The sequence below is a fragment of the Balaenoptera musculus genome, chromosome 15 (assembly GCF_009873245.2).
Source record: "Balaenoptera musculus isolate JJ_BM4_2016_0621 chromosome 15, mBalMus1.pri.v3, whole genome shotgun sequence".
Lineage (NCBI taxonomy): Eukaryota > Metazoa > Chordata > Mammalia > Artiodactyla > Balaenopteridae > Balaenoptera > Balaenoptera musculus.
In genome coordinates, this window is record NC_045799.1 from 28,585,970 (window position 1) to 28,604,609 (window position 18,640).

Here is an 18,640-nt window from a genome sequence, read left to right on the forward strand (position 1 = left end):
GTCAAATCTAGTTAAGTAGGGTTCACTCATTTTTTTATCCCATCACAACTCCTTGCATGCAATACTGTCAAGTGTTTAGTGAACAAATGACAGATTCAACTCTGTATAACCAAAGTGTTTATTGTGTTTTCAAGACAATCTATTGCAAGATCAGAATATCCTGTTAGAAGACATGCATTTAAATAGAGAAATTTCCGTGCTTCCTGAGCCTCCCGATACTATAGTGGGTATGTTGTTTCTTTTGTGTAGAATGTGAACAGATACTAATATTCAAATTAAGCCTTAAAACTTATGGGTTTAAGTAGCAGTATAGTATAGTGAAAGATAATAAAGAGTGTTGTCCCTCAAACTCTTAGTCTGACTTTAGATAATATAGAATAGAAAACTAAATTCTGGGAAAAGTACAATGATGGGTATTTAATCGGGATTAGGTTTATTTGTTATGAGAGCACATTTAAATACTCTGCCAAAATACCCTGCTTTTGAATCATTAAAATAATATATGTTACATAGTAAAACATCATTAATGTTTGACATTAACATAGTTATTAATTATTAATATCACATTAATATTAATATAGCTTGACAATCTATATATAATTTGATATAAATTACAAATTTGGGGATATTTTCTACTTGAAATTGATGTGAAAGTACCTCAGATGATTTGAAGTCTTGTAGTCTGATTTTTCTTAAGAATTAAAAGAATGATTAGCCCCATTTTGATTTTTCACTCTTTTTGATGTTACATTTGCTTTCTAACACAGTAGTAGAAATTTTAAATGTAAAAAGAGGCAATAAAAATTTAGTTATGTGTGGTTCTTTATGGGTCAGCTAATCATGAACAGAACATAAATTTTTTAGCAGACATATTGTCAAATTTATGTCAATCATTTATTGTGGTTCCTACCTCTGTTTTCACTTCTGATGTGACTGTAGCCCAGCCTTAGACGTGACAGGTGCAAAAGAGGGTGATACTACTTGACTCACCTGAACACTGTGGGCCCCAGACTGTATAATCTCTGAATCTCTTCAACTCTATTAAATACATGATTCTAAGAATTCAGATGTGGCTCCAGTTAGCAATATAAATCTACAGTTAGTTTGTCTTTCACTTTAATTCTCATACAGTCCTCTAGTTTGCAACATAACCATTATTTTTCTTAATAAATCCTTTTATGGCAACGTTGATTAGTAGAACCAGATAATCCAGAGTGTGTATGTCCACCTGAAAATGAAAAGATGGATGAAACCACATTATCAAATGAAGAGGAAGGATTTACCCTTGACCCAATTGATACTTCAGGTCAGAGTCATTCATGTTTTTATTTTTAGCTTTGATGCACTACTACCTTATTTACCCTGAGATATTTTAATAATTCTTAAAATATTATAGGAGGTAGTCAATCTAGTAATAACACTTATAATACAATAAAGGAAAAGTGTGAAGAAAATTTGGGATGGTCCTTTCATTATATTCAGTCCTGGTTAAACCATCTATCCAGCTTGGGAAATTGGAAAATGTAAAACAGAGTTCAGTTCCGATAGTTATCAAGCCATTATTCTGGGCACAGAAATGAAGACATAGTTCCTGCTTTTAAGAAGCTTACAGTCTGATCAGGAGATAAATAAGCATGCAATATAAAATAAGACAGAGTAAAAGGATCGGAATAGAGGCACTGAATATGAATCTAATATATAACTAGATCTTTTAAGAATATCCTAGTTTTAAGTAGTATAATTGATATTTCAGTTTATAAACTCAGGCATGCAAAGAATAAAGCATTCAACTTTTTCTTTACAAAATTCAACTCTGAGCCTCTATCCCACTTGGTTGGCAAGAAATTCAATCTGCAAACCTCCCCTATCTGCCCTGAGCCATGTATAGTATCAAAGTTTGGGGGAGGGGTACAGCAGGTGGAAGGGAACCTCTGGTCATCAGCCACACCACCTTGTGATACCCAGTGTCCCAGCCTACATAACCTCTGGAGTCATCACACAGCCAGCCCCTTTGGAATCTTGTTATATTCCCAAGACTTTACTGAGGCACATCAGCAAGCAAGTTCCTTTGGCTCCATCTGATCTCAGATCTCCACCCATTCCAGAAATGTAACTGCCCCCCCCACTCCCCTTTTGCATCTTTACTAAGGAAAAGCTTGACTTCTACTTTCTACCTGGCCAAATTAGTTAAAGGAGCAAAATCCCATGGCCCTAACTACCTACTTGGAATTTGTATATGAATTTCAATGGGGGAGGGAAAAATACACTGTACAAATACAAATAAATGTTTTAAAAAGTTATCCTGTTAGGTAGATATTTTAAGGAACTTCAGAACTGAGTGACTTCCCTCTCAATATACTCTGCTCCACATTTCTCAGTTGTCCACTTAGTAGATCAACAGGGTGCCTGCCTCCTAAGCACTTTACAAAATGTGTTAACCCTTGGCTGCTGAGACACACTAGCTGTGCAAAAACCATATAAAACATAATTTTCAGTAGAGAGAAGGGGATTTTCTTCCCAAGTCAACTCTGTAGGTTGTATTGTGGTAGACATTTCTTAGATATGCAGTGCCTAGAATATCATTATACAAAGTTGTACAACCTATCACATTTGTATGTATTTATTATATTTAGACATTGCCAAAAAAAGAAAAGGCAAAAAGAGGAAATTGCTCATAGATCCAGTCAAGGAGATCAGTAGCAAAATTATGCATAGACAGCTTACTTCCTTTACGGACACACTCATGGTTTTGGAACTTGCACCTCCTACCCAAAGGTTGATGATGTGGAAGCAGAGGGGAGGGGCAGACACACTTCTGTCAACTGCTGCCCAGGATCTGACTCATGCTGAACTGAAAATGGTAATAGTTTCCATTCTTTTACATGGGTGCAATGTTTGGTGATAAATAAATACGTATTTATATTCATAGATACAATGGAATTTAAACTTGTGAAAAAATACCCCCTTTTGAATTAATTTGCTGGATGTGTGTGCATGAATAATAGTTTTAACTTTTTAGCATATACGCTTGTATTTTGTTGAATTGCTTTACTTGTACAAAAGTGAGAAACAAAAATGTATATTTTTACAGTTGTTTACAAAATGCTTTGTGTCCTCTGGCTTTAAACTTGGAAGAAAATTGATGCAGAAGGAGTCAGTAAGGGAAGAAATGGGAAGCAAAAACATAGTAGGTGAGACATCCTAATTCTGTTGGTGTTTAGGGGAATGTTGTAGAAACAAAAATTTGATTTTACATTTCAAAATTAAGATGGGATCCAATTCCATATTCCCAAGTATAAATGCTCTTAGAAGAGTACTTGAACTTAAAAGAAATTGTTAGATCAGCATTGCATTCTTCTATGTGGATTAATTTTTGTCCAACAAACTACCTTAAAAAGATGAAGTATATATACTATGTGGACTATTCTTAATCTCACTCTTTCCCACCTCCCCCACCCCCAAAGGCAGTACTCACAAGCCTTCAACAAAGAAAATTTTTATATCTCGTAGGATAATGTTTCACTTTAAGACAACTAACATGAAAAATCACTTAGTGATAAGAATAGCATTTAAACAATACAGTTAACCTGAGATATAGATATATCTATCCACCTAGAGGATACATGAAATTTTAATAATATTAATAATGAATTATTATTGTGACTATTATAAAGGAATAATAAAGCCAACTTATGTGGTGAGTGAACCTCTGCTTACTGAAGGCATTAAAATCTGCTGAACAATATACTAAGATGGGCTTGGTATATCCATGTTGTCTTGTGAGTTCAATGTGTGGGAACGAGTGTGGAGGAGATAGGTGGTGGAACATGGGAAGTAGAGGTGATAAAGAGGCAGATGAGGGAAAATGGAAGATAAATATGTGAGACTTGGGGTGCTATAAGAAAGTTTGTGCACCCTTAAATTCTTGGATTCTAAGTTGTCTGTCAGAAGTTTTCTTTTGTAACAACCATATCCCAATTTTAAGTTTGAAAGATATTTTAGTGAAATCTTTTTTACTTCCTTAATAATTCAGAGACCTCCATGATGGAAGAGCCAAATTCCCTGCAAGAGTTAAGTCAATCCAAAACTTGGAAGGAAGCGACTGATGGATCTAAGTGTAGCTATCGTGAGGATACCAATAAAAATATTAACTCTGATGTAAGTTAACCAAAGAGAGTAATAAAAATATTATTATCTTCCTGACACATACAGTGAAGGAACATTGAGACTCTGGTATATCGTCTCATATTTATAGTTTATATTTCATCTTATGTTATTCTGTAACTTCTTTAGTATGTAGCAGTACTACAGGGTAAAACATAATTTCCATCTGCAGAACAGTATTTTCTAGAAGTTTAGGATAGTAAATCACAAGATAAGTAGTTTCATACTGAAATAGTATTTTGCATGGTACACTGAATAAATGATTATACCTGAATCTGGTTATATGCTGAGGTCTCACATTCAATATGTTGTGGAATCCTTTAGGACTCTAGAAAATACACCTATGTTTTGCTTCTGATCATAAGTTCACCCTTCCCAACTCTAAGAATAATATGTGTTAGACCCACCAATTATCTTAGCCTTGAATCTGAAAGACTAAAGATCTATGACCAAAAAATTTTTTAAAATTTTTACTTAAAGACATAATTTTTATTGAAAAAGATAGTTATTTAAAAAATATAGTTGGAAACAGTGTGCTGTAAAATATTCTCCCAATGTCACTTTATTGACTGTACAAGTGTAAATATTATACCACACCAGATAAAAATAAACCAGTGCTTTTCTGGTTTGTTCCATCATCACTGTATTTTGATAACCACTCAGGGAATTGAGAGTCAATCCACAGTGAAACTGAATGCCCTTGGAAGGAAAGACAATTTCATAATACATTAAAACAGAATGTGTTTTAATTTGATCATATACTGGATATTGAGATACTGGGTTGCCAGTACTACTCTCTTCCTTATTTGGATTCAGACATTTCTTAGAATGCACCTACTGAAATTATGATTAGGCAAGCTTGTTTAGTTTATTATTTTTTAACATAGTGACAAAATTTTGGTGCTTGGAGTGAAGGAAAGATTGTTGCACTACTTCTTTTGAACCTTTTACTCCTTTACCCTATACTTATGCTTTAACCTTCAATTCCATTCTTATTCTGCTTCCAAAAATGGTGAACAGATACGAAATAGTCAGGAATGGAAGCACAGTCAATTTAAATGGACAGAAAAATATTGATTCTGATAATCATTTTCAAATCTTTCAAAAATTCAAACAATTTTTTGTAAAATAACTGCACAATTGAGAGTATCTAAAATGTAGAATATTCATAGAAATTAAAAGGGAAAAAACATGATAGGGCTCCACAAACATGTATATTAAAGAATAAAATGCAACCTCATACTCGTGAAAATTTTTAAAAGCTAAAATGAAAAATCAAATAAGCTATGTTGTGGGAAGCTTCTAACTTAATCACAATCACAGATAACAGCTGGGGAATGAAGCTTGGAGACAGGCTGAAGATGAAAAAGGGGCCAACAGCTTCCATAGCAATGAGAAAGGAGGGTGTTGGTGAATGGAAAATTTCTCTTTTTCCATCTTCCTTTATGTCTTCGGTCCCCTTGCAGAGGACACAGTTTTTCTTCCCTCTTGCTAGTGGCAGCTCCAGCAGCAGTGGCAAGAATCCTGTCATGGCCCTAGGTAGGGATATTAATATCCCTTCCCCCATTCTCGTTCCCTCTGCTTACAGGTCTTCTTCCTCTGCCACCTGGTTCTGGCATGAGAATAGAGGTAGGGGACTGGGGCAAAGACAAACTGCTTCAAAGAAAGTGGTCTCAGCCGTGCAGCAGCAGAGACTTTTGATATGACATCTGTAGTGTTGAGGGAAATAGGAAGGGAAAAGATAGGTAGCAAGGAGGGCAGAACATGCAAGTTCTTCATTGTGGGAGGCATAAAGAAAACAGGAGTATTTAAGTCAGGTATTGCCTATTTGGGATATTTCAGAAATAATATTTTGAGAATGCAGGTAGTATTTTAAATTAGTTTTAGAAATGAGCATCCATGTGATTAAAGCATTTAACAAAATGAGATTGTTCCTGTGATGACTACTACTACTGTGATAACTTACCTATATTTCCCTGATTTGATTTAGCAGGATATTGCTGAAATGGTATCTTCAGCTGCTGAGGAATCATCTTTAATGAATGCCATCTTAGCACAAGAAATTGAAAATTGTCCAATTGAATTGGTAAATAGATGTATAGTCTTGAGAATGTCATTTAAAACTTTGTTCCTAAATAGTTAACACCTTATTTACCTAAAAATTGTTTTTAGCTGTCATGTTACTCTCTAAAATTACAATTTAAATTTGTGATCTTAACAAAGATGTGTATGAGTAGCTTGATAAAACATATTCAGAATTGCTTTGATCTTTTATTCTTTAATTTATTTTGAAACTTTAAATAATTTTAAAGAAATGTATGGGATTTTTTTGCTTATCAAAGGTAGTCATGGGTTTAAAATGTTGAGAATCATTGTTTTAAGTTATTCTTATAACATCTCTAAAGAAGCAGAGTTATATTATGGCTATGTCCTAGGGCATTTGAAATTTCATTTTATTTAAAGAAAAATGTATGGGCATTATTTCCCAAAACAATGACTCACTGTCTATACCAAGACCTTGGCTGATATAGACCAAGGTCTGACTCAAGACTTCTAGAGATCAGAAAAAGGGAATGGTCTGCACGGAGGACCACAAGTCAGTAGCAAAGCCAGAGCTAACTTGTGACTCACCTGACTCCAGATAGATTACTGTCTTATTTCTCTAGTCCTTGTCCCATAGTGCTGAAGGCATTTTTAAGATTGTAATGAATTTTAACAAAAGTTTCTTAGTTAAATAATATCAAAACACCTACTAATGCCTAATGTTAGTTTGTTTTTAAATAAATTATCTTTACAATGAGTTCCAAGACTATTAAATTTTTTTTTCATATGACTGACTTCTCTGGATAATCTAGGACAGAATAAATACATGAAATTTTTACCTGAAACATCCAAACAGCTGAGCCAGAAGAGAGTTGAGTCACTTTCGCCTTTCTCTTTGCTTCTAGACACAGGTTATTTTCATACATGGTCAAGAAAACCACAACACAGCACAAGTTCAGCTGTTTTAATAATCCACAGGGCTTTCCATACAATGGACTCAGCTGTAGGGTGTCCAGATAGATCAAGTGGATAGGCTTCAGCAAAATGCACAGACTATTTTTTTCTGAGCCTTTTCCTGATTGGTTTAGTTGTGCAATATAGGTGAAGCTGCAGTCTCATGGATCTTTAACAAAGAGTTGGGCCATTGCTTTTTACATTCGAAAAATACATTTGCATATTTAACAATAAAATAAACGTTAGTAATTGGGTGAACTAGTTTACCCCAGAATAAACCAGAAAGGAATAAACATAAATTTTACCTGGAGGAATTTAGAAAACTCTTCAGAATAAAATTGACCATATTTTCAGATCAATATCTTTGGAATGTAAGAAAGGATGCTGTATAGGCAGAACCAGGAAGCCAGTACAGCTAGCAGGAATGGGGACTTGGCAGTCCCCTTAGCCTCAAAAGATTTAAAATATCATACAGGATATTCTGAAGCTTTCTGAAATCATCTTGGAGTCCATGAAATTGAATGCAATTTTAACAAGTGTCTGGGCTCCAGAGGTATACACAAAAGCTTGACAAACAGTGGAGCTGTGATAAGGGTGACACAGAAGCTGTTAGGTTTCATGGTCAGAGATAGCGTTGGGAAAATTATAAAGTAGGTCAGATCTGTGCCACTGCCACTTGCCTCCCCCAACCCTTTGTAGGCTTGCTTTTTTATCAGACTCATCAGCACCTTTCCTATGCCCAATTCTGTTCTCAGCTTATAAGGTGTTAGTTGGTAAGGGCTTAGAATGAGTTCCTGTGAAGGGATTTCAACTCTACAATTTTTAAATATTAAGGTGTTTCTGAAAGTGGCTAAAAACTAAAAAGATTGAATCTATTCAAATAACATGAAAGGCCGTGGGTTGATCTTTTTCGGACAAGGCACCCTTGAAATTTGTAAGATTCCTAACCCAATTGTACACAGCCTACTAAACATCAGTTATTGTTACAGCTTTTATATCACCAGATAAATTCATATGAAGGCCTTTACGAGGTAGTTCTTCTATAGCTTTTTGTTTACTCCTGTCATCTGAGTTCAGATTGACCAGAGCTGGGACAGTCCTAGCCAAAAGTGGTCATCTTTACTTTTAAAAGTAAGTGCACAATGCCTGGGATGCATCACCAATAGAGATGGCAGAATCTCAAACTCTGGAACCCCTTGTCAGAAGATAGCCTGGGAGTATAGATATAATCCTGTAAAGACTGACCTATACTTGTATGTTAGTCTTATTCTCTCAATTATCAGACTATAAGCTCCTTATTTGGCAGGACCCAGTGTTACAGTTGTGTTTCTTGCGGCAGCTAACACTATGGTTGGCAAATAGTAAACATTCAGTAAAATTTGGTTAAATGAAATATTATATCAATTATTCAAACAGGAGTCATTGGGGAATGAACAAAATATTGAGGCAGAGAGATGGAATCGGAGAATACGTCAGATGTTAAATAGCTTGCGGGTAAGACAGTAGGGTTTGTCAACCCTATTTTTATCTTTAAAAATAAGTAAAATGTTGAGTTCAACCTTCTAAATATTAATAAAAATAAAACAATTTTCATTGTGTTTTTGTTGAGGCCAAATTACACTAGAGTGAAATGATTTTTAAGCTGTATACTTGAGGCTAAATGTGAGTTTGTTTTTAGTGCCTACATGTTCTAATCAATTCTTACCCATTTTCATGTCCCTAGACATCTATTCTATGTCCCATTCTTGTGTTTAGCAGTCTGTCAACTAATTCTCAATGTGAAACTGAATTTATAACAGTTTAAGAATGAAACAGATAATTTTAAAATTTAACTTATATTTTTATCAAAATAATACATGTATATAATTCTGAAAGTTCAGTAGTACTATGCTTAAGGCTGAAAGGGAAACACACAAGTCTTTTGTCCCACCCCTCCTTATTCCTAAATTCTGCTTACCAGAGGAAACTATATAAACTGTTTCTTTTAGTATTTAAATCTATACTTCTAATTACATGTTCTTACTGCTCTTTCCTAATATTTCAGCTTTATATTTTATCTGTTGACTTCTTTCAGAAGAAAATGAAAATTTAGCTTAGTTATATCTCCCCCACCCCAGTCTATTTTCAGCACAGTATTCAGTGCTTACAATGTTATAATTAGAATAGTCATGATGCAGGTTTGATTGTGACAGAGAGCCAAAACGTCAGTGGCTTAAAAAGATAGAAGTTTATTTCTCTGTCAGGTAGAGTACTATCTGGTATGGCAGCTATGTTCACAAAGTTGTCAGAGGCCCAGGTTCCCTTTATCTCATTTTCTTTATTCTTGGGATCCAAAATGGCTAACTATCCACCATGTCTGCATTCCAATCAGCAGCAAAGTTTCCTTTAAGGGTACATCCCAGAAATTGTATGTATCACTTTTCACATTTAACTAACTAGCACTTAATCACCTTGCCACATCTAGCTGGGAAATGTAGTCCTTATCTGGCAACCATGGGACCAGCTAATAATTCTATTACTATGGAGGAAGAAGAGAATGGATATTAAGGGACAACCATCAGTTGCCACCACTATGTAAAAATTAGTTTAAATTGAGGCTTCATAAGCATAATTACATTTCTTGTCAACTTTATGGGTTTTTTATTTTGGCGTTAAACATTACCTCATTTTTCCCATTTGCTTAGTATCTATATACCCATCCTTAATTCTTTTTCAAAAGTCTCTGACAATAAGATAAAACCCCTTTTAGTATGGTCAAATACATCAATTGATTCATCAGCTCCTTTTTTTTTTTCTTGAAAATATCCTTCCCAGAGCTCATCCTCCTCTTGTTCTAATCTAGACTAGTTGCTCTCTAGGTCTGCTCCACAGTTTTTGTCTTGGGACATTCCTTTACCATAACATGGGAATTCCTTTGTCTCTTTCCTATGTTAGTTCCCCTATTTTTGGTGCTTTGATCTTTATCTTGAATTTTTTTGGTGGTTAACATCCTCTCATAATTTTCTGAGACAAAGAGTGCATAGGAGGTCAACTAATCTATGACAAAGGAGGCAAGGATATACAGTGGAGAAAAGACAGTCTCTTCAATAAGTGCTTCTGGGAAAACTGGACAGCTACATGTAAAAGAATGAGACCAGAACACTCCCTAACACCATACACAAAAATAAACTCCAAATGGATTAAAGACCTAAATGTAAGACCGGACGCTATAAAACTCTTAGAGGAAAACGTAGGAAGAACACTCTTTGACATAAATCACAGCAAGATCTTTTTTGACCCACCTCCTAGAGTAATGGAAATAAAAACAAAAATAAACAAATGGGACCTAATGAAACTTCAAAGCTTTTGCACAGCAAAGGAAACCATAAACAAGATGAAAAGACAACCCTCAGAATGGGAGAAAATATTTGCAAACGAATCAACGGACAAAGGATTAATCTCCAAAATATATAAACAGCTCATGCAGCTGAATATTAAAAAAAACAAACAACCCAATCCAAAAATGGGCAGAAGACCTAAATAGATATTTCTTCAAAGAAGACATACAGATGGCCAAGAAGCACATGTAAAGCTGCTCAACATCACTAATTATTAGAGAACTGCAAATCAAAACTACAATGAGGTATCACCTCACACCGGTTAGAATGGGCATCATCAGAAAATCTACAAACAAATGCTGGAAAGGGTGTGGAGAAAAGGGAACCCTCTTGCACTGTTGGTGGGAATGTAAATTGATACAGCCACTATGGAGAACAGTATGGAGGTTCCTTAAAAAACTAAAAATAGAATTACCATATGACCCAGCAATCCCAGTACTGGGCATATACCCAGAGAAAACCATAATTCAAAAAGACACATGCACCCCAATGTTCATTGCAGCACTATTTACAAAACCAGGTCATGGAAGCAACCTACATGCACATCAACAGACGAATGGATAAAAAGATGTGGTACATGTATACAATGGAATATTACTCAGCCATAAAAAGGAACGAAATTGGGTCATTTTTACAGACGTGGATGGACCTAGAGACTGTCATACAGAGGAAGTAAGTGAGAAAGAGAAAAACAAATATCGTATATTAACGCATATATGTGGAACCTAGAAAAATGGTACAGATGAACTGGTTTGCAGGGCAGAAATAGAGACCAGATGTAGAGAACAAACATGGACACCAAGGGGGGAAAGTGGCGGGGGGGTGGGGGGTGGGGGGCGGGTGGTGGTATGAATTGGGAGATTGAGATTGACATATATACACTAATATGTGTAAAATAGATAACAAGAACCTGCTGTATAAAAAATAAATAAATTAAATTAAATTAAAAAAAAAATAGGGCTTCCCTGGTGGCACAGTGGGTAAGAATCTGCCTGCCAATGCAGGGGACATGGGTTCGAGCCCTGGTCTGGGAAGATCCCACATGCCGCGGAGCAAGGAAGCCCATGTGCTGCAACTACTGAGCCTGCGTGCCACAGCTACTGAAGCCCGCACGCCTAGAGCCCGTGCTCCGCAACAAGAGAAGCCACCACAGTGAGAAGCCCACGCACCACAACGAAGAGTAGCCCCTGCTCACCGCAACTAGAGAAAGCCCGCACACAGCAACGAAGACCTAACACAGCCATAAATAAAAATAATAAATAAATAAATTAATTAATTAATTAAAAAAAAAAAAGTTCATAGGAGCTAGAGACCCTACATACAAGTCTGAAAATGTCTTTATTTTACCTTTAACTTTATTGGATGTATCTGAACATAGTTTGAAAATAATACCTCTCAGACCTTGAAGGCTTTGTAACATTTCTAGGCATCTGTGTTGTTATTGAAAAGTCAGATGCCGCTTGGTTGGTGGTCTTTTATAGGTGACCTTTATTTTCTCTCTGGAAGCTCTTAGATCTTTTCTTTATCCCCAGTGGCCTGAAATTTCATGATGATGTGCTCTGGTATGGGTCTTTTTCATTTATTGTGCTAAACATGTAATAGATTCTTTATTCTGAGAGTTCATGTTCTTGCATTGGAAATTGTTTTGTATGTCTTGGATTTCCTCCTTGTTAATCTAGTCTCTTTTTCTGCACTACCTATGGGTCAGATGTTGGCTCTCCTGAATTACACCTTTACTTTTTAAAAAATTTTTTACCCCCTGTGTTAATTTTGTCTTTTTATTTTTCTGCTCTCTAGAAGATTTCTTCAACTTCATCTTTATTGCTTTTTTTGGTTTGTTTTCTAGGACTTTTTTCTTAGTTATTAATTATTCTTTTATTTTATAGCAGCCTAATCTTTTTATTTATTTATTTTAACAGCTTTATTGAGGTATGATTAACACAACTATAAACCATACCTATTTAAGATATACAGTTAGATAAATTTTGACGTATGTATATATCTGTGAAACTATCACCAAAATCAAGATAGTGACCATATCTACAACCTCCAGAAGTTTCCTTGTGTCTCTTGATAATCCCTTGTCCCATCTCTCCCACTTGTCCCCCTCCCCCATCCCCAAGCAATCACTGATGCTTTCTTTCAATATCATCCTAATCATTTTTTGTGGATGCAGTATCTTCTCTTAATTTTCAGAGGTTATAGTTTTCTTCGGCTGCCTATATTGTCTGTTTCCTCAGTGATTCTCTTGAATGCATTCTTTTCTGCTCTTGAATGTTAGAAATTTTATCCAAATGTCTCTTAGATCTCTATTTTTTTAAAGAGTGAGACACCAAAAAGCTGATTGGAGGTTAGATAAGCATGGATGGGGCTTGTAGACTTGTGGTCTTTATAGTGAGATAATTGGGTGGTGCCCCCCCAATACACACACACACACACACACACATCATTATCTATAGGATATTTTTCCTTGGAATGTTCACTTTTCCCAGCTTAATCTTCAGATCTACTGCCTAGGAGATATAAGCATGATGCCCGTGGTTCAGGAACCAAAGGGAGTAAGGGAGAGGCTGGCAGTCTCACTGTTTAGATATTAGAATTTCCCATATTCCTCCAGTCTGTAACACTTCTCCTCCACCATCCACAGTGCCTATTATTCCAAGTCTAGAACCTCACTGGTTGATATCTCCAGAAAGACAACTTCCTGCTTCCTGCTAGGTATGGGAGTAGTGGTCTTCAGGTTCTGTGAGGTGGTGGAGTAGACCTGAGGATCTAACTGTTCCCAAGTAGCCTTTTAAGGAACTCTCATGTTTTTAGCTTCACCCCTCATTTCCAGCTTATGACGTACTGCTGCCTACAATTCCTGAGCTTTTCCTAGGTTTTGTTTCACTTTGGGCTTTTGTTTTTTGTTTTATTCAAGTGTGTTTATAGGGATGGTATCCCTCTCATCTTGATTCAGGATGCTTTTAGTGCTGCTTCTGTCTGAAGGAGCATCCTTCTGTAAGCCTTGCTTTTATTCCTGTAGGCTGGCGAGAACAAGGAGCAACCAACACACAAAGCTGCTGTTTGTGCATGGCTAGAGATGGTGGTGATTTTATAGCATCCTGGGCATTTCATAACCGTGGGGTAGGAATTGGGGCTCTGGACCAGGTGCTTCTTCTCATGTTCCCTCTTCTCTTTTGGAGAGGGGTGAAGGAGATCCTTTGCAAGAGGCACGCACTCGTGGGGAGGCTGTCACTGCTGGAAATGCTTTTTTTTTTTTTTTTTTTTTTTTTTTTTTACAGTTTTCATGTTTTATTGTACTTAAATTTCACCATTAAATACTGAGCAGAAGTATATGCTGGCCTTACGTCCAGATTTTTGAAATGTAAAGATAAACGGACGGATGGCCTTAAGGATGTGATATATTAGACGCTGTAGAATATATTAAATAATTAGAGAATCTGGGGGTAGTAACATTCTGTCTATACACATTTACACGTTTAGTGGCACAAGTAAACTCTATAGGGACAGGAAGACAGATGTAAAGCTTTGGGTTGCAATTAGAGGAAAAGCCCATTCAGGACTGAACTGAGAGGTCCTTGCTTGCTGACAGAATCTCCCCTTGACTTCAGACTTTAGACAAACTAGTTTTTTTGGTTAGTATACAAAAACCACTGAATTGTACAAAATCCCTATTAGTCATGAGAAGCAGTAGCAACAAGATAGATTAAGGAATTGGCTCAAGCCAATTCAGATTGTAGGGTCTGGCCAGTCAGAAGTGAGCAGGGCTGGCTGGAGGCTGAAAATCCAATTGGATGTTGCAGTTCAAGTCTGGGATCTATAGATTAGAACAGCCAGCAAGAAACTCAGTCTAGAGGCAGAATGGTTAGTGCATTCCTCAAAAATCCTTCTTCTCCAAATAAGTTCCTAAAAGACTTTCCTCAAACAGGGTCAAATTTCTGTATCTCAAGTTGGCTTGCTTTTTGCTGGCTTTCCTCTCTGCTGGCATGTAGGGTTCGGCTTTCTCTAAGTCTGATAGTCTTCCACTTTGTATTTCTCTCCTTCCTTTATTCCTTTACCTTCATTTTAGAGGAGTTTCTGGAGGAAACAGAATAATCCTCTCAGGGTGTTTTTCAAAAGGATTCTTGAAATTGAGAAGGCTGTCCCTGCTCTCTCCCTGGGGAAAAAGCCACCCGATCCACATTTTGTCTCCTCAAGAGCGGGGGATAAATGAAGGCTTGGCATGCCATCTCTGAAAGGTTGCTGACACTGGGCTGCTCCTTTGGTTGAGATAAAGTATGATAAATTATTTAACTTATTAATTTGTTAAATGTTATGGACTGGCAAAAAAACCAAACCAAACCAAAACAAAAAAACCCTTGTATATGTTATTAAAAAAAAAAAAATGCTTCACAGCTATCAAATTAGTACAATACTCACAGGGATACTGACCAGTATTCACCACAGTATTTCTAACTAAAAAACAATACTGCTGTTCTAGAAATCTGATTCCAAGTACATAGTCTAATTAAATACTTTATTGTACCTCAGTTTTTTCTAGTAGATTCACAGGTGTCCTATAGTGAATCCAACATCTTTTTAATCTGTGCAAAGAAACTGGGAGATGTATTTAGTCATATTCCCCTGCCATTACATTTACCACTAGAGTTGTTTAGTCACCCCCATCCTGCAGTACCTTTAAAGAAAACAAGCCTGATAGGCTGATAATTTTCATTGATTTTGAAGATTCCCATGGTCCTGTGGACTTTTTTCTGCCTGCAAGTCTAAACTAATTTACACTTTCTCCAGGAGCCATTTATGTTAACATCAATTTTTTAAAAGACCTAACATTTGTATAACACATTAGAAATTTGTGTAACACTTTAGAGTTCTTTTGCATGTATTTTCTCAATGAATCAAGCTGTGCTCAATGACCTATGATGTTTTTTATGTTTCCTAATGAGTCATTTGCATTTCTCCATTTAAGAATTTCACAGTCACTTATCAAAAATATCAATATTTTGTTGTTCATTATGCATCCACAGCCTGCTTTATTTCTAATCATCTTGTTTCCCTTTCCTTTCTTCTTTTACAATTGTTTTCCCAGGAATCCAACAAGATGGGAATGCAGTACTTTAGTCTGATGAAGCTCTGCAGAAATAATGACCGAAAACAAGCTGCAGCCAAATTTTATAGCTTTCTTGTCCTAAAAAAACAGCGAGCTATTGAGCTGAGCCAGAGTGCTCCCTATGCAGATATTATAGCTACAGTGGGACCAATGTTCCATAAAATGTGAAGGAAATCCAGAACATGCAGATTTATGTCGCCATTGGAATTTCTTTATAGATTGTTCAGTTTAATGCCAAAGCTGTCTGGAAGCAGCTGAAGGTCTGATCCATTTCATAGATAGATAGGTTGATCTCCTATTTCCTCTTTGTAAGCTCAGAATAATCATAGCTAGAATTGGAAACCTATATGCTTACAGAAATACTTAATTATAGCTAAGTAATATTTTAACTTAGTTGACTTGAATGCATATCATTTACCATTTCCCTGACTTGAATGTTGCATTTAGAATACATTTTTAAAATACTATATGCCTTCAAGAAACATTCAAGGATTTTTTAAAAATTGGATTATTTACTTAAATTTTATGGGATTAATTAATAATTAACACCTTCTTATTTCCCCACAGACAATAATTTATTTGATTCTAATGCATATCATTCTTGATTTGATGTGCCCTGGCTTTTAATCTAATATCTTAATTGAAGAGTTATAAAATTCATCTTAGTTTTTAATTATCTGAGTGGCTTTAGTCTAATAATAGATCATTCAACCTGTTTATATACTATTTAATGATTATTATGACCATTATTTATGTATCAGCAAAACTGCTTCTTAACATTAAAAACATTAACGGACACTTATTCAGCATGTTGTCTGCAGCTACAATTCAAGTAAAGGTCACTAAAATAAATGTTCTTTATGTGGTGTTTACTGAGCATTTTTGACATTAAAACTATTCTTTTTCTTTTTTCTTAGTTGAAGTTTAAGTTAAGAAATTTTCATGTAATGGTCTGTGAGCTCCGTAGTGTGCTGTAAAATGAAGCCTGTGGGACTGTCTAAAATACTATTGTATCTGGAATTATGCTACAGACTAAATTCTAAATGGCCCCTTTGAATGTATTAACTATAAGTTTTAAATGTCAAAATTGCCTTTTTAAAAATTTCCCTTAATTTTTAATCAGCACACAGAAAAAATTGACTTTCTAATTTTGGTGCACAGTTCTATGAATTTTACATGTATAGATTCCTGTAACCACCACCAGAACTAGGATACCAAAAAACTACGTTGTACTATCCCTTAGTAGTCACACCCTTCCCCCATTCTAACTCCTGGCAAGTACTCTTCTACATGACTATAGTTTTATCTTTTTAAGAATGTCATACAAATGGAATTACATAGTATGTAACCTTTTTGAGACTGGCTTCTTTCACTGGGTGTGTCTTTGAGCTTAGTACAAATTGTAGCAAGCGTCAGTGGTTCAATCCTATGTATTGCTGAGTAGTGTTCTGTTGTCTGGATATACCACCGTTTATTTATCCATTTACCCCCTGAAGGACATTTAAGTTGTTTCCAGCTTTTGACAATTATAAATAGAGATGCTACATATACCTGTGTATAGTTTTTGTGTGAATATAAGTTCCTAATTCTCTAAGGTAAATATCTAGGCCTGGGTCATATGGTAAGTGCATGTTTTTTGTTTTTTGTTTTTATAATAGGAGTAGAGTTGCTTTACAATATTGTGTTAGTTTATACTGTACAGCAAAGTGAATTAGCTATACGTATACATATATCCCCTCTTTTTTGGATTTCCTTCTCATTTAGGTCACCACAGAGCACTGAGTAGAGTTCTCTGTGCTATACAGTAGGTTCTCACTAGCTACCTATTTTACACATAGTATCAGTAGTGTATATATGTCAATCCCAATCTCCCAATTCATCCCACCTCCTCCTTCCCCCTTGGTATCCATACGTTTGTTCTCTACATCCATGTCTCTATTTCTGCTTTGTAAATAAGGTCTATACCATTTTTTTCAGATTCCACATATATGTGTTAATATATGATACTTGTTTTTCTCTTTCTGACTTTCTTCACTCTGTATGACAATCTCTAGATACATCCATGTCTCTACAAATGACCCAATTTCGTTCCTTTTTATGGCTGAGTAATATTCCATCTTCTTTATCCATTCCTCTGTTGATGGACATTTAGGTTGCTTCCATGTCCTGCCTATTGTAAATAGTGCTGCAATGAACATTGGGGCGCATGTGTCTTTGAATTATGGTTTTCTCTGGGTATATGCCCAGTAGAGGGATTGCTGGGTCATATGGTATTTCTATTTTTACTTTTTTAAGGAACCTCCATACTGTTCTCCATAGTGGCTGTATCAATTTACATTTCCACCAACAGTGCATGTGGGTTCCCTTTTCTTCACACCCTCTCCAGCATTTATTGTTTGTAGATTTTTTTGTTGGTTTGTTTGTTTGTTTTTTTAACATCTCTATTGGAATATAATTGCTTTACAACGGTGTGTTAGTTTCTGCTTTATAACAAAGTGAATCAGCTATACATATACATATATACCCATATACCCTCCCTCTTGCATCTCCCTTCCACCCTCCCTATCCCACCCCTCTAGGTGGTCACAAAGCACCAAGCTGATCTCCCTGTGCTATACTGCTGCTTCCCACTAGCTATCTATTTTACATTTGGTAGTATATATAAGTCCATGCCACTCTCTCACTTCGTCCCAGCTTACCCTTCCGCCTCCCCATGTCCTCAAGTCCATTCTCTACGTCTGCATCTTTATTCCTGTCCTGCCCCTAGGATCTTCATAAACAATTTTTTTTTTTTTTAGATTCCATATATATGTGTTAGCAAACAGTATTTGTTTTTCTCTTTCTGACTTACTTCACTCTATATGACAGACTCTAGGTCCATCCACCTCACTACAAATAACTCAATTTCGTTTCTTTTTATGGCTGAGTAGTATTCCATTGCATATATATTCCCCAACTTCTTTATCCATTCATCTGTCGATGGACACTTAGG

General features: G+C 35.9%; 1 protein-coding gene and 1 pseudogene across 1 annotated transcript in view; one reads left to right on the plus strand and one right to left on the minus strand.

Annotated features, from left to right (window-relative positions):
• RAD21L1 (RAD21 cohesin complex component like 1) overlaps positions 1–15,816 on the plus strand; it is a 28,212-nt gene extending 12,396 nt beyond the window's left edge. Inside the window, exons 7-14 of the mRNA XM_036826306.1 lie at positions 135–227; positions 1,196–1,306; positions 2,634–2,860; positions 3,092–3,191; positions 4,034–4,158; positions 6,158–6,250; positions 8,578–8,655; positions 15,628–15,816. Coding sequence (XP_036682201.1) covers positions 135–227; positions 1,196–1,306; positions 2,634–2,860; positions 3,092–3,191; positions 4,034–4,158; positions 6,158–6,250; positions 8,578–8,655; positions 15,628–15,816 — 1,016 coding nt within the window. The remainder of the gene's footprint in view (positions 1–134; positions 228–1,195; positions 1,307–2,633; positions 2,861–3,091; positions 3,192–4,033; positions 4,159–6,157; positions 6,251–8,577; positions 8,656–15,627) is intronic.
• On the minus strand, positions 13,505–14,605 carry LOC118880906 (annotated as a pseudogene).
• Positions 15,817–18,640: the final 2,824 nt, after the last annotated feature.